Raw genomic sequence first — 22,614 nt, forward strand, 5'->3', positions numbered from 1 at the left:
TTTTTAAAATTTTAATTAAAATTATAACCCACTTGGGTTGGTCTGGTGGTATTGGCTTGGGTCTTGGGAGTGTGCTCCTCCGCAAGGTCTCAGGTTCGATTCTCTCTGGTGCCAATTTGGATGGGCTATTTAGCTTCTTAAAAAAAAAAATTAATTAAAATTATTTTTATTTTGATTAAAATTATAAGCATAGATAGTAGGTATTTGGCACTTTCATATTGTAACAAACTATACTCATCATTTTCAATGATATCAACCATATCTTTTAAAAAAAATATCAACCATATAACAAATATAAATTATTATCTTTTTTAATGACACCGATAAAATAACATTTTTATAGTTAAATATGTTTAAGGGTATAATTGAAAGTAAAAAAGCTAACTCAATAAGATGTTTTTTTAGACATGTCCGTCTCAGTTTAGTCATTTATTTTTTTGCTGTCGTTTTGGGGATTGTTACCCCTCGTTTGGTAGTTTTGCAGTACTCCTCTCCCACGCTTCGATCCTCTTTGTAATAATAAAAAAATACTTATAGATGATTAACCTAACATATAGTCTTCGTGTTGAGCACAATTGTTAGAGACATTGCATAATATATGTAAAGATCGAGTTCGAACGTCGGACACTTCGTTTCTTCACCTTAAAAAGGTGAATTTCTTGCGCTACTTAACAACAACAAAAATATTAACCTAACAATATTGACAATATCAATTGAAGAAAATGGTTTTTTACACCACCACAAATAGAATTGGGTAGCAATTATTAGTACTATGTATTTTTCTAAACCCTAAACAATACAATAATCTCATTCTTTCTTAAAAAAAAAACGACAAACCCTTTCTATTTACCACATCTATTTTTACTCTGCACCTTTTTTCTCTGCTTATTCTTCTTTCCTTTAACCTAATAGAGTATAGGGCTATTTCACAGCGCAGAGTAGAATGGCGACGACGAACAAGAAGACCAAAGCTAAAGTGGTCAAAAGAAAACTACTACCTCCGGTCCTATTTATAAGAGAAATTTTGGTCAACAAAAGTTAATGTATCTGGTTAAAAAATTGGACCAAATACATTCACTTTTATTGACCCAAATTTCTCTTATAAATAGGACCGGAGAGAGTACTATTCATGATGATGGAACCAACAAAGAAGACAATAACAACAACGTTTTTGCTTCCTGTTCCTTTTCTAGGCCTTGGTATCATTAATTTTTTTATTAGTCTCTAGATTCACAACCAAACAATCAAGTCTTTAGGAAGGAGGCAAATTTATTATTCCGATACAAACTCAAAGGGCTATCAATCAAGCCATCCAATACTATTTAAAAAGATAAATAAATCAAATCACCCAATATGTGCTTACCAAAAAACAAAATAATAAAAAAAAGCCACAAAATATGTATATCAAATACTAAATAAAGAGCATCAAACACGTAAATTGAAAAACCTTGCAAACTAAAAATAGCAACCATTTCAAAGAAGCTGAAGTCTACAACAAAAAGTTTACAACAACAGCAGCAATGAGAATAGAGAAAGTAGCAATATGAGTGTCTCTGCTGACAGAGGAAGTAGGAGAAGATGGTCCTTGTGCAAGAGTTGGTGAAGAGGCAGAGACGTTAACACTTAGCTTTTGGCCACTGGCACAATGGCCTGGGATGGAACATGTAAAATAGAATACTCCAGTTCTATTTAGGGTGAATCTTACTGGTGATGTATCTAAGACTTGGATATTCTGATTCAAGCTGCAATTCTCAAAGTATGTTTGGTTCAGTTCAACAACAGTGTGGCGTCCGGTGACAAAGTTGAAAACTGCAATAGCAAATACAATAACAATCAGACACTATTAAATAAAAGCTATTGGTATTGAACAATTATGTCTATAAGAAATATTGAAAAATTTCAATGTCATAGCAATGTTCAAAAATATTTCAATCAAATTTGAGATTCTATTCAATTTTAGAAGCATATACCAAAAAAACTCACCTAGCACATCGTTTTCTTTGAATGTGATATTGGAGGCCCAATCGGAGTAAAAAGAATGGCCAGCTTGAGGACTAATCCAACCATTCTTGCTTCCAACAATATGATCTATTGCTTCTGTGCTTCGTAGCATTGCTGCAGCAAGAACAACAATAAAGAGAATTGATGACATATTCATTAACCGAGACATTGATCTTTGACTAAGTTTCAAACTTCAAAGTTCGATAACTAACTAATGATTTCTTAATCCTTTCTAAGTAATGAGAGATACATTTATAGGCAAATTATAAAAACACAATTCTCTATTATTATTATATCACAACAAACTAATAGAACATGATTTCCTTTGTTTTTATGATATTAACAATGGATAATAGATATTTTGCCACTTTCATATTGTAACAAACTAAACTTATCTTTTTTCTTTTTTCAATGATACCAACAATGTAACAAATATAATATAAATTATTTTTTTAATGACACAAACAATAAACATTATTTTAAGAAAATTTGTTTGACGCTATAATTGGGATAACAAATCGTTAGTTACTCTATTTTTTGTTTAAGGTTATAGTTGAGATAACGAATCATTAGTTACTATCATCTTCTTCAACAAATTCTTATTTTTTTTAACACACTTTATCTCTTTTTTATAACAAAGAATTATCAATAATTTAAATATTTGTACACATATTTTTTAATAATGGTAAAGCAAAATAAAAATTATTCCAACTTCACATTAATCAAAAGTTAAGAAAAATTTAACTTTCCTCCAGCTCCTTTAATCAAAGTTAAGGTTTCAACTATGATTTCAAGGAATAAAAAACAATAAAAAAAAACAAACTTTGCCTTAAAGGCAAGACCTGAAGTAGATTTCTCCCATCGCTCAATGCAGGACATTGATCACCAAATGTGAAAAAAATTAAGGAAAATAAAAAGTATTCCAAAACACATCCATTTTTTTGGAGGATTCTACATGCAAAGCTACCAGTAAAAAATGATCTCTTTAAAAAAGGAATAACTTGCGATCCATTGTGTGTTTTTTGTGGGCTATACAATGAGACAATTTCATACTTCTTTAAGGAGTGTCACTGGTCAAAGCAGATATGATTTGCTTCATCTTTAGGTGTGGTATTTAACTCGCAATATTCCACGTATTTGTTGATAATCTTCATTTTACAGTTGGAATCTCAATTTTTTACTAGGGCTAAATTGGAAATCAACTATATTATAGGGTTTTTTTTTTTGACAAAAACAAAAGATATTCATTCATTCATATTGATAGAATACATCAGAGCCAATAACATGATCAATATCGCTAAAAACGTAAAGGGTGAATCTGCGAACAAACTCACAACACCCAAGTTAATAGCATTCAACGGCAAAATGCCTACAAATAATATGATAAAATCTAAATCACCAGAATACCCATACTTCTGGATCTACAACATTGATGCCCAAATCATTGATTGAATTTGTGATTGTCTGAAGCTGATCTTTCAATACGAAGCAAACGAACACCGTACAACAAAAGATGCGAAATCAAACAACGCCGCACAAGACTACGAAATCACGAAAAAACACAAAAGAAAAACTTGATGTATGTGGAGATCACTTATTTAGATTGAAAGAAAGGGGAAAAGAGATGCAGAGGGGTGATTCTAGGTCAAAAATTGACCTAAAATCACCCCTCCTCGATGTGTGAAAGAGAAAGAAAACTTAGAGAGAAGGCAGAGTTTCTCACTATATTATAGGGGTTGAACATATATTAACCCATATATTAACCCATTTTGTAAAATCAATATGTATTCAAAATTGTTCTCTGGTATCGAAGAATCAAACACACACTTAGGCTCGACCAAATTTTAAGTTTGAGATTGCTCATGAAATAACAACTTTCTAAGCAACTTTCTATAATTTGATCCATGCTTATGTGGGTAAGGCATAACTTCATAGCCGTTTCTGAGATTTTGGTGGCCTGGGACGAGCCTACAATTTGGGTCCTAAATAATGAGTACACTAAAAATATTTAAATTTCTAAAGTCTGAAAATAATTTGTTTGAAAATGATAGTTTTTACTACGTTAAGAAATTATCTAAAAAAAAACATCAAAATTCATATAGAATACATTGAGTTTTTTCTTTAATATTCAAATGTTCATACAAAACAATTCCTATGAGCATTTCTATATGCAAAGTCACTAACAATTGTGTCAACATCAATAGTTCTATCACGTCTTTCTCAATACATAAAATAGCTAGATCATTCAATCTTTCTTGTGACATTTTCGATCTCAAGTAATTTTTTAATAACTTTAACTTCGAAAAACTTCTTTAAACAGTTGTCACTGTCACCAACATAGTTAAGAGAATTCGATAAGCAATTGAAACATTTGAATAACAATTTGCGGCTTTGATAAACTCAAGAATTTCAAATGCTGACATTCACATATTTGGCGACGACATTTTCAGCACTTTCAATTTAAAAAAAAAAAAAAACTTGCATCAACATCAGACAAATCCTTATGAGAAAATGCAGCTTTAGAAGTTGTGCAAGATTTTTTTAATTTTTAATTTATCTAATAAGAATCAAAATATCCTCTCATAAAACATGTCTAATAACATATAACCCTCAATTGTTTAGCCTCTAACTTTTTCAAATAAGGGATGTGGGATGGTTTCTTTTGATTTTGACATAAGAGTTTGGGATGGTGGAAGGCTAGGGATTTGAACTCTCATTATAACCTCACAATAAATTATAAATGGGTTAACAAAGAACTAAGCCCACTACGTACTAACGATCACACGTCCCTTTAGTAGTTAAATAATTGGTTAAAGGCCTAACGAACCCCTAATTTTTTGCTGGGACCCAAATTTTGTACTTATTTTTTGGGGCCTAAGACGGTCGCTCTACTCGCCCTGCCTCAGATCCGGCATGCATAACTTCAAAATGAATTTTTATTTTTTTGAAATTGTGCGCTAATTTCCCCAGAGGAAGGTTGATACAATTCAAAGAATAGTGAATTGATTCAACAAGGCAAAAAAAACAAGACTAGAAGAAAAAAAATGATATAAAATTCTTATCTTTTTTTAATAACATCAACAATATGATATTAATATAGAAAAATTTGTTCGCTCTTTTTATTGTGCTAATGAGTATAACTTACTAACAATATTTTTTAATTTTTTTTTTGAAGGAAATATTTTTTAAAATTTTAATTAAAATTATAACCCACTTGGGTTGGTCTGGTGGTATTGGCTTGGGTCTTGGGAGTGTGCTCCTCCGCAAGGTCTCAAGTTCGATTCTCTCTGGTGCCATTTTGGATGGGCTATTTAGCTTCTTCAAAAAAAAAAAATTAATTAAAATTATTTTTATTTTGATTAAAATTATAAGCATAGATAGTAGGTATTTGGCACTTTCATATTGTAACAAACTATACTTATCATTTTCAATGATATCAACCATATCTTTTAAAAAAAAATATCAACCATATAACAAATATAAATTATTATCTTTTTTAATGACACCGATAAAATAACATTTTTATAGTTAAATATGTTTAAGGGTATAATTGAAAGTAAAAAAGCTAACTCAATAAGATGTTTTTTTAGACATGTCCGTCTCAGTTTAGTCATTTATTTTTTTGCTGTCGTTTTGGGGATTGTTACCCCTCGTTTGGTAGTTTTGAAGTACTCCTCTCCCACGCTTCGACCCTCTTTGTAATAATAAAAAAAATACTTATAGATGATTAACCTAACATATAGTCTTCGTGTTGAGCACAATTGTTAGAGACATTGCATAATATATGTAAAGATCGAGTTCGAACGTCGGACACTTCGTTTCTTCACCTTAAAAAGGTGAATTTCTTGCGCTATATATAACAACAACAAAAATATTAACCTAACAATATTGACAATATCAATTGAAGAAAATGGTTTTTTACACCACCACAAATAGAATTGGGTAGCAATTATTAGTACTATGTATTTTTCTAAACCCTAAACAATACAATAATCTCATTCTTTCTTAAAAAAAAAAAACGATAAACCCTTTCTATTTGCCACATCTATTTTTACTCTGCACCTTTTTTCTCTGCTTATTCTTCTTTCCTTTAACCTAATAGAGTATAGGGCTATTTCACAGCGCAGAGTAGAATGGCGACGACGAACAAGAAGACCAAAGCCAAAGTGGTCAAAAGAAAACTACTACATCCGGTCCTATTTATAAGAGAAATTTTGGTCAACAAAAGTTAATGTATCTGGTTAAAAAATTGGACCAAATACATTCACTTTTATTGACCCAAATTTCTCTTATAAATAGGACCGGAGAGAGTACTATTCATGATGATGGAACCAACAAAGAAGACAATAACAACAACGTTTTTGCTTCCTGTTCCTATTCTAGGCCTTGGTATCATTAATTTTTTTATTAGTCTCTAGATTCACAACCAAACAATCAAGTCTTTAGGAAGGAGGCAAATTTATTATTCCGATACAAACTCAAAGGGCTATCAATCAAGCCATCCAATACTATTTAAAAAGATAAATAAATCAAGTCACCCAATATGTGCTTACCAAAAAAAAAGCCACAAAATATGTATATCAAATACTAAATAAAGAGCATCAAACACGTAAATTGAAAAACCTTGCAAACTAAAAATAGCAACCCTTTCAAAGAAGCTGAAGTCTACAACAAAAAGTTTACAACAACAGCAGCAATGAGAATAGAGAAAGTAGCAATATGAGTGTCTCTGCTGACAGAGGAAGTAGGAGAAGATGGTCCTTGTGCAAGAGTTGGTGAAGAGGCAGAGACGTTAACACTTAGCTTTTGGCCACTGGCACAATGGCCTGGGATGGAACATGTAAAATAGAATACTCCAGTTCTATTTAGGGTGAATCTTACTGGTGATGTATCTAAGACTTGGATATTCTGATTCAAGCTGCAATTCTCAAAGTATGTCTGGTTCAGTTCAACAACAGTGTGGCGTCCGGTGACAAAGTTGAAAACTGCAATAGCAAATACATTAACAGTCAGACACTATTAAATAAAAGCTATTGGTATTGAACAATTATGTCTATAAGAAATATTGAAAAATTTCAATGTCATAGCAATGTTCAAAAATATTTCAATCAAATTTGTGATTCTATTCAATTTTAGAAGCATATACCAAAAAAACTCACCTAGCACATCGTTTTCTTTGAATGTGATATTGGAGGCCCAATCGGAGTAAAAAGAATGGCCAGCTTGAGGACTAATCCAACCATTCTTGCTTCCAACAATATGATCTATTGCTTCTGTGCTTCGTAGCATTGCTGCAGCAAGAACAACAATAAAGAGAATTGATGACATATTCATTAACCGAGACATTGATCTTTGACTAAGTTTCAAACTTCAAAGTTCGATAACTAACTAATGATTTCTTAATCCTTTCTAAGTAATGAGAGATACATTTATAGGCAAATTATAAAAACACAATTCTCTATTATTATTATATCACAACAAACTAATAGAACATGATTTCCTTTGTTTTTATGATATTAACAATGGATAATAGATATTTTGCCACTTTTATATTGTAACAAACTATACTTATCTTTTTTCTTTTTTCAATGATACCAACAATCTAACAAATATAATATAAATTCTTTTTTTAATGACACAAACAATAAACATTATTTTAAGAAAATTTGTTTGACGCTATAATTGGGATAACAAATCGTTAGTTACTCTATTTTTTGTTTAAGGTTATAGTTGAGATAACGAATCATTAGTTACTATCACCTTCTTCAACAAATTCTTATTTTTTTTAACACACTTTATCTCTCTTTTATAACAAAGAATTATCAATAATTTAAATATTTGTACACATATTTTTTAATAATGGTAAAGCAAAATAAAAATTATTCCAACTTCACATTAATCAAAAGTTAAGAAAAATTTAACTTTCCTCCAGCTCCTTTAATCAAAGTTAAGGTTTCAACTATGATTTCAAGGAATAAAAAACAATAAAAAAAAACCAAACTTTGTCTTAAAGGCAAGACCTGAAGTAGATTTCTCCCATCGCTCAATGCAGGACATTGATCACCAAATGTGAAAAAAATTAAGGAAAATAAAAAGTATTCCAAAACACATCCATTTTTTTTGGAGGATTCTACATGCAAAGCTACCAGTAAAAAATGATCTCTTTAAAAAAGGAATAATTTGCGATCCATTGTGTGTTTTTTGTGGGCTATACAATGAGACAATTTCATACTTCTTTAAGGAGTGTCACTGGTCAAAGCAGATATGATTTGCTTTATCTTTAGGTGTGGTATTTAACTCGCAATATTCCAAGTATTTGTTGATAATCTTCATTTTACAGTTGGAATCTCAATTTTTTACATGGGCTAAATTGGAAATCAACTATATTATAGTGTTTTTTTTTTTTGACAAAAACAAAAGATATTCATTCATTCATATTGATAGAATACATCAGAGCCAATAACATGATCAATATCGCTAAAAACGTAAAGGGTGAATCTACGAACAAACTCACATCACCCAAGTTAATAGCATTCAACGGCAAAATGCCTACAAATAATATGATAAAATCTAAATCACCAGAATACCCATACTTCTGGATCTGCAACGTTGACGCCCAAATCATTGATTGAATTTGTGATTGTCTGAAGCTGATCTTTCAATACGAAGCAAACGAACACCGCACAACAAAAGATGTGAAATCAAACAACGCCGCACAAGACGACGAACAACACAACGTCGCACTAAGACGACGAAATCACGAAAAAACACAAAAGAAAAACTTGATGTATGTGGAGATCACTTATTTAGATTGAAAGAAAGGGGAAAAGAGATGCAGAGGGGTGATTCTAGGTCAAAAATTGACCTAAAATCACCCCTCCTCGATGTGTGAAAGAGGAAGAAAACTTAGAGAGAAGGCAGAGTTTCTCACTATATTATAGGGGTTGAACATATATTAACCCATTTTGTAAAATCAATATGTATTCAAAATTGTTCTCTGGTATCGAAGAATCAAACACACACTTAGGCTCGACAAAATTTTAAGTTTGAGATTGCTCATGAAATAACAACTTTCTAAGCAACTTTCTATAATTTGATCCATGCTTATGTGGGTAAGGCATAACTTCATAGTCGTTTCTGAGATTTTGGTGGCCTGGGACGAGCCTACAATTTGGGTCCTAAATAATGAGTACACATAAAATATTTAAATTTCTAAAGTCTGAAAATAATTTGTTTGAAAATGATAGTTTTTACTACGTTAAGAAATTATCTAAAAAAAAACATCAAAATTCATATAGAATACATTGAGTTTTTTCTTTAATATTCAAATGTTCATACAAAACAATTCCTATGAGCATTTCTATATGCAAAGTCACTAACAATTGTGTCAACATCAATAGTTCTATCACGTCTTTCTCAATACATAAAATAGCTAGATCATTCAATCTTTCTTGTGACATTTTCGATCTCAAGTAATTTTTTAATAACTTTAACTTCGAAAAACTTCTTTAAACAGTTGTCACTGTCACCAACATAGTTAAGAGAATTCGATAAGCAATTGAAACATTTGAATAACAATTTGCGGCTTTGATAAACTCAAGAATTTCAAATGCTGACATTCACATATTTGGCAAAGACATTTTCAGCACTTTCAATTTAAAAAAAAAAAAACTTGCATCAACATCAGACAAATCCTTATGAGAAAATGCAGCTTTAGAAGTTGTGCAAGATTTTTTTAATTTATAATTTATCTAATAAGAATCAAAATATCCTCTCATAAAACATGTCTAATAACATATAACCCTCAATTGTTTAGCCTCTAACTTTTTCAAATAAGGGATGTGGGATGGTTTCTTTTGATTTTGACATAAGAGTTTGGGATGGTGGAAGGCTAGGGATTTGAACTCTCATTATAACCTCACAATAAATTATAAATGGGTTAACAAAGAACTAAGCCCACTACGTACTAACAATCACACCTCCCTTTAGTAGTTAAATAATTGGTTAAAGGCCTAATGAACCCCTAATTTTTTGCTGGGACCCAAATTTTGTACTTATTTTTTGGGGCCTAAGACGGTCGCTCTACTCGCCCTGCCTCAGATCCGGCATGCATAACTTCAAAATGAATTTTTATTTTTTTGAAATTGTGTGCTATTTTCCCCAGAGGAAGGTTGATACAATTCAAAGAATAGTGAATTGATTCAACAAGGCAAAAAAAACAAGACTAGAAGAAAAAAAATGATATAAAATTCTTATCTTTTTTTAATAACATCAACAATATAATATTAATATAGAAAAATTTGTTCGCTCTTTTTATTGTGCTAATAAGTATAACTTACTAACAATATTTTTTAATTTTTTTTTTGAAGGAAATATTTTTTAAAATTTTAATTAAAATTATAACCCACTTGGGTTGGTCTGGTGGTATTGGCTTGGGTCTTGGGAGTGTGCTCCTCCGCAAGGTCTCAAGTTCGATTCCCGCAAGGTCTCAAGTTCGATTCTCTCTAGTGCCATTTTGGATGGGCTATTTAGCTTCTTCAAAAAAAATTAATTATAGCTTCTTCAAAAAAAAATTAATTAAAATTATTTTTATTTTGATTAAAATTATAAGCATAGATAGTAGGCATTTGGCACTTTCATATTGTAACAAACTATACTTATCATTTTCAATGATATCAACCATATAACAAATATAAATTATTATCTTTTTTAATGACACCGATAAAATAACATTTTTATAGTTAAATATGTTTAAGGGTATAATTGAAAGTAAAAAAGCTAACTCAATAAGATGTTTTTTTAGACATGTCCGTCTCAGTTTAGTCATTTATTTTTTTGCTGTCGTTTTGGGGATTGTTACCCCTCGTTTGGTAGTTTTGAAGTACTCCTCTCCCACGCTTCGACCCTCTTTGTAATAATAAAAAAAATACTTATAGATGATTAACCTAACATATAGTCTTCGTGTTGAGCACAATTGTTAGAGACATTGCATAATATATGTAAAGATCGAGTTCGAACGTCGGACACTTCGTTTCTTCACCTTAAAAAGGTGAATTTCTTGCGCTATATATAACAACAACAAAAATATTAACCTAACAATATTGACAATATCAATTGAAGAAAATGGTTTTTTACACCACCACAAATAGAATTGGGTAGCAATTATTAGTACTATGTATTTTTCTAAACCCTAAACAATACAATAATCTCATTCTTTCTTAAAAAAAAAAAAAAAACGATAAACCCTTTCTATTTGCCACATCTATTTTTACTCTGCACCTTTTTTCTCTGCTTATTCTTCTTTCCTTTAACCTAATAGAGTATAGGGCTATTTCACAGCGCATAGTAGAATGGCGACGACGAACAAGAAGACCAAAGCCAAAGTGGTCAAAAGAAAACTACTACCTCCGGTCCTATTTATAAGAGAAATTTTGGTCAACAAAAGTTAATGTATCTGGTTAAAAAATTGGACCAAATACATTCACTTTTATTGACCCAAATTTCTCTTATAAATAGGACCGGAGAGAGTACTATTCATGATGATGGAACCAACAAAGAAGACAATAACAACAACGTTTTTGCTTCCTGTTCCTATTCTAGGCCTTGGTATCATTAATTTTTTTATTAGTCTCTAGATTCACAACCAAACAATCAAGTCTTTAGGAAGGAGGCAAATTTATTATTCCGATACAAACTCAAAGGGCTATCAATCAAGCCATCCAATACTATTTAAAAAGATAAATAAATCAAGTCACCCAATATGTGCTTACCAAAAAACAAAATAATAAAAAAAAGCCACAAAATATGTATATCAAATACTAAATAAAGAGCATCAAACACGTAAATTGAAAAACCTTGCAAACTAAAAATAGCAACCCTTTCAAAGAAGCTGAAGTCTACAACAAAAAGTTTACAACAACAGCAGCAATGAGAATAGAGAAAGTAGCAATATGAGTGTCTCTGCTGACAGAGGAAGTAGGAGAAGATGGTCCTTGTGCAAGAGTTGGTGAAGAGGCAGAGACGTTAACACTTAGCTTTTGGCCACTGGCACAATGGCCTGGGATGGAACATGTAAAATAGAATACTCCAGTTCTATTTAGGGTGAATCTTACTGGTGATGTATCTAAGACTTGGATATTCTGATTCAAGCTGCAATTCTCAAAGTATGTCTGGTTCAGTTCAACAACAGTGTGGCGTCCGGTGACAAAGTTGAAAACTGCAATAGCAAATACATTAACAGTCAGACACAATTAAATAAAAGCTATTGGTATTGAACAATTATGTCTATAAGAAATATTGAAAAATTTCAATGTCATAGCAATGTTCAAAAATATTTCAATCAAATTTGAGATTCTATTCAATTTTAGAAGCATATACCAAAAAAACTCACCTAGCACATCGTTTTCTTTGAATGTGATATTGGAGGCCCAATCGGAGTAAAAAGAATGGCCAGCTTGAGGACTAATCCAACCATTCTTGCTTCCAACAATATGATCTATTGCTTCTGTGCTTCGTAGCATTGCTGCAGCAAGAACAACAATAAAGAGAATTGATGACATATTCATTAACCGAGACATTGATCTTTGACTAAGTTTCAAACTTCAAAGTTCGATAACTAACTAATGATTTCTTAATCCTTTCTAAGTAATGAGAGATACATTTATAGGCAAATTATAAAAACACAATTCTCTATTATTATTATATCACAACAAACTAATAGAACATGATTTCCTTTGTTTTTATGATATTAACAATGGATAATAGATATTTTGCCACTTTCATATTGTAACAAACTACATTTATCTTTTTTCAATGATACCAACATTGTAACAAATATAATATAAATTCTTTTTTTTAATGACACCAACAATAAACATTATTTTAGGAAGATTTGTTTAACGCTATAATTGGGATAACAAATAGTTAGTTACTCTATTTTTTGTTTAAGGTTATAACGGGGATAACGAATCATTAGTTACTATCTTTTTCTTCAACAAATTTTTATTTTTTTAACACACTTTATCTCTCTTTCTTAACAAACAATTATGAATAATTTAAATATTTGTACACATATTTTTAAATAATGGTAAAGCAAAATAAAAATTATTCCAACTTCACATTAATCAAAAGTTAAGAAAAATTTAACTTTCCACCAGCTCCTTTAATCAAAGTTAAGGTTTCAACTATGGTTTCAAGCAATACTAGATTCACACAAGGTGACATAGATTTGAATGTTGAAGATAATAAAAAAAAACTTTGTCTTAAAGGCAAGACGTGAAGTAGATTTCTCCCATCGCTCAATGCAGGACATTGATCACCAAGTTTGAAAAAAATTAAGTAAAATAAAAAGTATTCCAAAACTCGTCCATTTTTCTTGGAGGATTCTACATGCAAAGCTACCAGTAAAAAATAATCTTTTAAAAAAGGAATAACTTGCGATCCATTGTGTGTGTTTTGTGGGCTATACAATGAGACAAATTCACACTTCTTTATGGAGTGTCACTGGTCAAAGCTGATATAATTTGCTTCCTCTTTAGGTGTGGTATTTAACTCGCATGATTCCACGTATTTGTGGATAATCTTCATTTTACAAGGTTGGAATCTCAATTTTTTACTAGGGGTAAATCGGAAATCAACTATATTATAGGGGGGTAAACATATATTAACCCATTTTGTAAAATCAATGTATTCAAAATTGTTCTCTGGTATCGAAGAATCAAACACACACTTAAGCTCGACAAAATTTTAAGTTTGAGATTGCTCATGAAATAACAACTTTCTAAGCAACTTTCTATAACTTGATCCTCGCTCATGTGGGTAAGGCATAACTTCAAGGCCATTTCTGAGATTTTAGTGGCCTAGGACGAGCCTACAATTTGGTCCTAAATAACGAATACACAAAAAAAAATTCTAAAGTGTGAAAATAATTTGCTTGAAAATGATAGTTTTTCTATGTTAAGAAATTATCTAAAAAAACATCAAAATACATACAAAATACATTGAGTTTTTTCTTTAATATTCAAATGTTCATACAAAACAATTCCTATGAGCATTTCTATATGCAAAGTCACTAATAATTGTGTCAACATCAATATGTTCTATCACGTCTTTCTCAATACATAAAATGGCTAGACCATTCAATCTTTCTTGTGACATTTTCGATCTCAAGTAATTTTTGAATAACTTTAACCTCGAAAAACTTCTTTCAACATTTTTCACTGTCACCGGCATAGTTAAGGGGATTCGATAAGCAATTGAACATTCGAATAACAATTTACGGCTTTGATAAACTCAAGAATTTCAAATGTTGACATTGACATATTTGGCAAAGACATTTGAAACACTTTCAATTAAAAAAAGATCATTTGTATCAACATCGGACAAATCCTTATGAGAAAACGCAACTTTAGAAGTTGTGCAATTTTTTTTAATTCATAATTTATCCAATAAGAATCAAAATCTCCTCTCATAAATCATGTCTAATAACATATAACCCTCAATTGTTTAACCTACAACTTTTCCAAATAAGAGATGTGGGATGGTTTCTTTTGATTTTGACAGAAGGGTTTGGGATGGTGGAAGGCTAGGGATTTGAACTCTCATTAACAAAAAACTAAGCCCACTACGTACTAACATCACACCTCCCTTTAGAAATGAGGTAATTGTTTTAAGGCTTAATGAACCCCAAATTTTTTGCTAGGACCCAAATTTCGTACTTATTTTTTTGGGCTTAAGACGGTCGCCATACTCACCCTGCCTCAGATCTGGCCTGCATAACTTCAATATGTATATTATTTTTTTTTGAAATTGTATGCTATTTTATTCTGATGAAATTAATTAAAGTTATGATTTTATAATCTAAAATTATATTTACTATTTTAGTTTATTATATTATAAATTTAGATTAACTAAAATCTTAACCTAATTTCGACCTAATCTTCGGTTAACCTCTTATATAAGTGGCCGCCCTCAACATTTTGACAAAAGTTGCAAGCACCACCGCCGTTATCCAAAAGCATGACGACTCTATCTGATGCATAGGGATCGTAGGGTAAGTCTATTTCCATCTCATTCTACTCAAACTAAAACTATACATATGACTAATCAATGTCATTATTTTTCCGTCGTTGATATCATATATTTGTTTTTGTGGGATTATTTTCTTCTATTAATCTTGTGTTGTTTTCTACAATCTAGATCTAACAACGTCGGAACAAAACTGGATCCATGGATTCTCATCACAAGCGTGTATTGAATGAAAGCCGTCAAAGGCGTCATGTATTTGTACTTGTTCCCTGTTTTGATTCGATCTGTGGGAATATCGAATGTATCTTCAACGAGTGTGATTTCTTTGATTAAACATGAAGAAGGTGACATGATTTTGTCTCAATAAGGTACTAATTATGAAATTTATATATGTGTGTGTTCACCTATTTTAATTTTATTTTGGGAACGTTAGTTGAATTTTAATTGATTAGTTTTGTTTTGACGAGTACTATTTATTTCTCATTTGAATTTGCCAGTAATTCCATCCAATTGACATGGTTTAGTGGCCGGCTGGTAATGTGCTATACATTCTTTAAATACATAATTTTTTTAAGGAACATAACATTTTTATCATCCTCCAATTTGTTTTTTTTTTATAAATCTTAATTTATAATTTTAATTATTATATCGCGAAACAATTTGTATGTGAATGTTTTTGAAAGTCTTTTCTTTTTTATTGTACAATGTGTGATGTATATTCGATGTAGAAGAAACTTGTATTTGGCCTTTTTCTTTTGATCTATTTTCTTTTTTGCCTATACATGTAAGGTTATTGCCAGGAGGCCGTGTCAATCGATTTAGTGTTCCGACTATTAATCTTGGGATGCCTAGTAGTTCTGTACCACCACGACAACCACCTCCTCCTTCAGATCCACCACCGAGTAATTACAGGCTAAATCCCCCTCGACCTCCTCCTAGATCGAGGTTTAGTACTGTTTTTCAAACTGGCGAGTCATGCAGAACAATTCAACATTGGCAAGATCAGAGAATCCAGCTCGTCCTGGTGGTAATAACCGCATTTTCATTTCAACTTCTGATGAACTTAGGGAAGAGAGGAACGCTCTTCATGGACGAGGTATATATACTTTCTTAATTACTTGTGATTATATATGGTTGTTCGTTAGTATAAATGAATTTAGTGTTAATAATGTGCTTCACTTTCAAATATTCTGGATTTATTTTCCATGATTAATTGTTAGTTGAAGTTAATAAGTGATATTGTTATTTTGACTGAGTACATAATTATGTTCTACAATCGATTCTTTTCGGAGGTTCTCCATCCTATTGACGTATTTCTTTTTGACAAAATCGTGTTGATAATCTCATTCCAAAATGTCCACCTGCTGAATTAAACAAAATCAATGATAACCTCGTTCCTAAACGAGTTTTAAAGAACATCCGATCAAAACCATATGGAGGGGTTTTTAAATTATATTCCCGTAGCATTTTCTTAGGATCAGATTGCATCCAGCTTGTCATGTAGGCCATATATCCCAGTTATTTAAGATTTTGTCCATGACATATGATATTAGTACACCAAAAGGGGACTTTAGCAAATAGGGGTGTTCGTGGGCGGGTTTGGGTTGGGTTTGGCCAAACCCAAAACCAAACCAAATAGGGTACTCTAGTTTGAGTGAGGTAAAATAACCATCCGTTATACTATTGGGTGGGTTTGGGCAAACCCACTAATTGTTTGGTTTGGTTGGATTGGGTAATAGGTTACCCAACTTATTTTTCTATTTTTTTAAATATTAAATGACTAAATGACAAGTTCTCGTAATTTTATTTTAAAATAGTACTCTACTTTTTAATTTTCTTAAAAAAAATGTTTAATTTATTTTATTATAATTTTATGCATCATAGAATATCAAATAATAAACTTCATCATAAAATACTTGCAACAAACTAAAGTTGCATGACATAAAATTGCATTAGTATCAAAATAACCAAAAAGTGCAACATATTAATTTGTAACTCTGGTATGTTTTGATTTTCAATATATAGGGTACAATCTGTATGTTTTGGAAATATAACTTTCTTCTACCCTATGAAAATAAAGATAAAAAATATTAACATTATTGGGTAAGTGAGTTTTTTGGGTTTGGGTTTGGTTTTAACCGAAACCCATTTATTTTTATGGGTTTTCCATTATTAGAAACCATACCCACCCAATTACCCAACCCAACCCATTTTTTTGGATTTTTGGGTGGGTTTGACCGGGTTTCCTGGGTTGACCTAACCCATGAACACCCCTACTAGCAAACACACAAATAATCAACCCAATCTTCAATTAATTAATGAGCATTGATAAGTTTACCATATAATAGTTTCAAAGAAGGTTTAAGGTTTCCGTTTGTGCTCAAAATATGTGAATATGTGATTATAAAAATTCATTTATTTATAGTTAACATTTGTATTAGAATATGTTGGTAAAAGATAACATAATAACTAATCGAAGCCTTTTTTCTTAAAAAGTAAAACTAATTGAATGATACGGTGTTAAAAGATTACTTAGTAACTAATTGAAGTTTCTTTTCCTATAATAAAAAAAAAAACAATTGGAGTCTTTTAATCATAAAATAAGATCATATATGTAACTTTGTTGAAATGAAATTATTATATGTAGTTTTATTTTTTGTGGTGGCCGGGATTCGAACCCCGGACCTTGCATATATTATGCATTGTCCGTATCAACTGAGCTAAGCTCACGAGGACTATTATTATATGTAGTTTGTTGATATATTTCCGCTACATAAAATATTAAAATTCAATAAAAAATTTAAATGAAATATTGAGTGGATAAGATCAAAAGTTTGTTGAGATATTTATGCCAAATAAAATATTAGTTTTCAAAAATAAAATAAAAATTAAAAATGTGGAGAATGAATGTGGAAGTGACACAACATAAAAAAACCTTACTTTATATATATATATATATATATATATATATATATATATATATATATATATATATATATATATATATATATATATATATATATATATATATATACTATTGATATATTATATATATACTCGTGCATACCTCAAAATTCGTGGATTATCCGCTTAACAGATATTCGCATGGATGGAGCGGACACGAATATCATACTATCCGCACCCATATATATCCATTTTGCATCTTTAGACGTAAGAGGGCACGAATATCATCATAGAACTATGAATAAGGAATTAAAAACGATCAGCTGGTTACAATTATTATGTAGTTAAAGGGGATTAAAATTAGGGTCTTTCTAACGAGTGTCCTAAAGACACTCTTTAAGGATTCTTAATTAAAAAATTATTCATTGAAATCCAATACTTCAATTTTCGATCCATTGAATAAACAACTTTCTATAAAAATCTACTATATAAAGTCCTTAAAGTGTGCACTTAGGGCACTCGTCAGCATTTTCCTTAAATTTAATATAGATTCTTAAGGAAGTTTAATTTTCGTAGTTCATATTATACATCAGAGTAGAGAAGAAATAGTGTTAATATTGATTTGTGTGGGGTTAACCTATTTGGGATTGGCTTAGTGTTGGTTTGGGATTTTTGATTCAATTAATAAAGTTGTATATTCAGTTTATGATTCAATTGTTTGATTTAATTTTTTATATGTTCCAATCTCAATACTTTTCAACTAGTGGTTAACCTGATTTATAGGCTAAGGTATATGACTGACTATCTTGTTGGTGCCCGAACAAGAAATTTACTTATTTTCTAAATTAATTTCTTTTAATTGAATATGAGTATGATTGTTAGGGTTATGATTCATCTTTTGGAGAAGTTGCAAGTATAGCCTTTGTCGAGGCACAAATACTCGAACATCTCACCGTAACATCACGGTATCATATTAGAATTTTTTGTTTATCAAGGCAATGTCATAACTAATAGTAAACCAATTTAATTCCAACAAAGAAGATAGAGGGGATTCAAAGATACTCTAATCACTGTTAATCATTTGAATCAACCAAACCTAATCTCGTATTGTGCAAGACAATTCAAAAATTGCAAACAAAACCTATATACTCTTTTAATTGTGTTTATAAACAAATAAATTTTGTTAATTGTTAAGTGGAACGACAATTCATGTGGAGACGATAACTTACTACTTTATTACTTATTTTAATTTGGTGCACTTGTCAATTCGTCCATCAGATTCCAATACGAGATACTCCACCTTCTTCCTTCTCCCAACAACTATTGTCTCTAGTGAATTTCTCGATATTACACTTGGTACCTATGGTGCTCGCCTTCCAATCGCCCCACAGTGGGCCCAGTTGCTGTGAAATACAAAACTAACACCAATACTTTAATGTGCAGAGTAAAATTAACCGCAACCAAACCAAAGTGATTGCAAACAATTAACTAAAATAAAATAAAGGAGAAGAAGAACACGACAATATTTATGCATCCACTTCGATCCAAATTTGACCTGCATCTGGAGGATATAGATCTCTCCAATTCATATCAAAGAGTTTCTTTACAAAGAGAAACAAGTGTTACACGAAATTAGCCATCAACAATAAACTCTAATTTCACCCTTTTTATGAATCGCTTCTCATGACCAATGAAAATAAATTCTAATTTCTCTCATCTTCTCTTATCTTTTCCTATGACCAAGAGACTCAATGATTTATCCCTAAGATGTTTCCTAACCCTTGCTTATCTCTTCACTGGGCCAAGAGACTCAATGATTTATCCCCAAAGTCCCAACTCTAGTTATTATTCAAAAAGGAACCAATCCTTAACCTTTGATTTCCTAAGGATTTTCTATTTTGGTAGACCTTTGTTACATGTGTATTAAAGGGTTATATTATTTACAACGACAATAATTATTGTTGGGATAAGTCAGTTTTTCCAGCGATAAACATATTGTTGAGAAAAATAATAACTTATTACGGTGACATAGATTAGTCGTTGTTGTATGCATATTATTGGCAACATATTAATTGTCGTTGACCAAAAGGTGTTGCGGAATATTTTATTTCTAGTAGTGGCATCTGCAATTGAGAATCTACATTTTTAGTAATTAAAAGAATCTCATATATACACATCACTCGTTTATCATATTTTAATAACGGTACTTAATAAACATTCAATCTTTTCAACTCAACACCTCTAACAAAAGTTTTGAATGGATCCCACCAATAACTCTTCATAACATTAACATCTATTGGTCTCACATATATTGTAAAACTATTTATTTTAAGAGTAATGATATTTTGACATCCATTTGATGACAACTTTGTTGACAACCTTGTTTTTCTCACTTCTTATTGGTCAAAAACAATGGAGAGAGAAAAAGGAAGAGAGAGAATAACAACATCATGTGAGTATGAGAGAGAAAGTTGTCCAAAAATTGTCAAAAAGTGGTTGTCAAAATATCATTTCTCTTATTTTAATGGCAAATATTGACATATCCCAATTAAGAGAAAATGTTTAATATAGACATTGATTTTATTAAGGATTAAAAATTATTGTTTTTCGAATGAGGGTATCTCATAAGTATAATGTCTTGAATGGAGAGATCCCCCAGTCATGATGCTCATTTTTTTTGGTAGTGTCATTCATTATAGTTTTTTTTTTTTTGTGGTCGTCGGGGTTTAAACTCCGGACCTTATATATATCATTTATGATGGATTGATGGTCTAACAATACCAAATAATTGTTGGAGTTTTTTTACAAAAAAAAGGGTACTTGTTGAAGTTTGTATTTTATTATTTTACATAATTAACGTTGAAGCTTTATTTTATTTTTTTTGAAGGAAACGTTGAAGCTTTATTATTATTTTTCTTTTTAAAGATATTGTTGAAGCTTTTAAAACTTTTCAATCATCATCCCCTCGCTTCATAAATGATTAACCGGAAAATTATTCCATTTCGATCTTTAAGAACTAGTTGCAAATGTTATTACATAACGTTTACAAAAGATACAGCAAGTTGCCCTTATAGCTCAGTGGTAGAGCGTCAGTCTTGTAAACTGAAGGTCCGTAGTTCGATCCTGCGTGAGGGCAATATTTTTTTTATTTTTTTATTTTGTTTCCCGATTTTGTTCTTTTCCCTACTTCCTTCCTCAATGAAATTCCATAAATCTAATTATATTCTCTTCTGTTTCTACTTTCTATGATAATTCACGACTGTATTCATATTTGCCAACAAAATATATATATTGTTGAAGAACGCTACTGATTGATAACAACAATGTGAAGATTTTGATCCGCTCATGGTGTATGCAATATGAAGGGTTTATGTTGATGATATTAACATAAAACTCGTTAAGTCTTACAACTTTAATAAAAATATAAGTGTTATCCAATGAATTTTAATGGCGAGATCATCAATATAAAACTCTCATGTTAAATTCAAATACGAAAAGATCAAAATCTTTAAATATCTGTGATCATGATATCGTCGGCCACTGTGTGAGGTTGTATTTTTTTGGGTGGTTGTGTTGGTCAAGGGGGGCAAATTGGGGCCTTTGGACGAGTTTTATTTTTAATGAATAGGAATCGAACTCGGTATTTTGAAATTGTCAACACGTAGATACATTCCGCACGAACAATTTGCTTTAGACCCCTTTGTTATTGTGTTGAGAAAGGGAGTTTATTAATTTCTCTTCAGGTTAACTTGTTGATAACATAATTAATGATGTGGATTGTTGTGTTATACCTAATTATTTATTCCATTTGTATGAACTTTAAATGGATATTGTAGAGATTACTTCTACTCAGGGGCGTAGCCCTTCATGACCAAGGGGTAGCCTTGGCTACCCCAAAATATATACTATTCTTCAATTGACTGGTATATAATTATATTCGGCTACTTCAAATAATAAACATTGAGCTACCCCAAACAAATCTAATTGTCAAAAATTAACATAAATAAGAAAGTAAAAATATTAATACATGATTGATAGATTTATTTATATTGGTTTGATGCTTATGGTCTCAATAACAGTTATAGAGAAAACTTTCAACAGTAAAAATTATTAAGACAATAGTCATAAACAAATTAAATGGACAATAGTTTCTTTCAAATAACCTATATTTGCTTACATTGGAAAATACATTTTTAATCTATTTAGTAAACGGTCAATTACGGATAAATTTGTCTTCTTGACATGCATTTTACACAACTTTTCTAAATAATTATTGTCAATTTTTATTCTTTGTTGTTGCTTTAATTTACATTTCATATAAGTAAAAATTATTGTAATTTTTTTCATGTATTGGTTAATTTTTGGATTAAATTTGTTTTTAGTCACTGCAACACTTGCGGTTTTTAAGTTAAGTTTCTAAGATTTTGTTTGATTTTAGTCCTTAATTTTTTGTTATAGATTAAATGTAAGACTGAAAACACTTTTTTTTTGTTGTAAAATTTTAAAAAATCGAGACAAAAATTGAATACATTTTTTGTAACGACTAAAACTAAAAAATTATAGTCTATGAGACTAAAAACATATTTTATCCTTAAAATTAATATATTGGTTTTAAAAATATTTATTGTTGCTTTATAGTTGGCCCCTGCGTAATTTTTTTGCTAGCTTCGCCGCTGCTTCTAC

At 30.7% G+C, this 22,614-nt stretch overlaps 3 protein-coding genes and 1 non-coding gene across 4 annotated transcripts; 1 reads left to right on the top strand and 3 right to left on the bottom strand.

Annotated features, from left to right (window-relative positions):
* Nucleotides 1–1,489: 1,489 nt before the first annotated feature.
* Nucleotides 1,490–2,198, bottom strand: LOC146930874 (umecyanin-like). The gene is made up of 2 exons (XM_085707612.1): nt 1,984–2,198; nt 1,490–1,809 (listed from the first exon to the last, which is right to left on the bottom strand). The coding sequence occupies exons 1-2, from the start codon at nt 2,168–2,170 to the stop codon at nt 1,490–1,492; spliced, it is 507 nt and encodes a 168-aa protein (XP_085563738.1). The 5' UTR covers nt 2,171–2,198.
* Nucleotides 2,199–6,580: 4,382 nt separating this feature from the next.
* On the bottom strand, nt 6,581–7,375 carry LOC146930875 (umecyanin-like). The gene is made up of 2 exons (XM_085708321.1): nt 7,161–7,375; nt 6,581–6,986 (listed from the first exon to the last, which is right to left on the bottom strand). The coding sequence occupies exons 1-2, from the start codon at nt 7,345–7,347 to the stop codon at nt 6,667–6,669; spliced, it is 507 nt and encodes a 168-aa protein (XP_085564447.1). The 5' UTR covers nt 7,348–7,375; the 3' UTR covers nt 6,581–6,666.
* A 4,247-nt stretch (nt 7,376–11,622) lies between these two features.
* On the bottom strand, nt 11,623–12,606 carry LOC146930876 (umecyanin-like). Its single transcript, XM_085708322.1, has 2 exons — nt 12,392–12,606; nt 11,623–12,217 (listed from the first exon to the last, which is right to left on the bottom strand). The coding sequence occupies exons 1-2, from the start codon at nt 12,576–12,578 to the stop codon at nt 11,898–11,900; spliced, it is 507 nt and encodes a 168-aa protein (XP_085564448.1). The 5' UTR covers nt 12,579–12,606; the 3' UTR covers nt 11,623–11,897.
* Nucleotides 12,607–20,995: 8,389 nt separating this feature from the next.
* On the top strand, nt 20,996–21,067 carry TRNAT-UGU (transfer RNA threonine (anticodon UGU)). The gene has a single exon. It is a non-coding gene; the product is annotated as a tRNA-Thr (tRNA).
* Nucleotides 21,068–22,614: the final 1,547 nt, after the last annotated feature.

This window comes from Medicago sativa, chromosome 4, assembly GCF_051527215.1.
Source record: "Medicago sativa cultivar Bolivia chromosome 4, Bolivia_mono, whole genome shotgun sequence".
NCBI classification, from domain to species: Eukaryota; Viridiplantae; Streptophyta; class Magnoliopsida; order Fabales; family Fabaceae; genus Medicago; species Medicago sativa.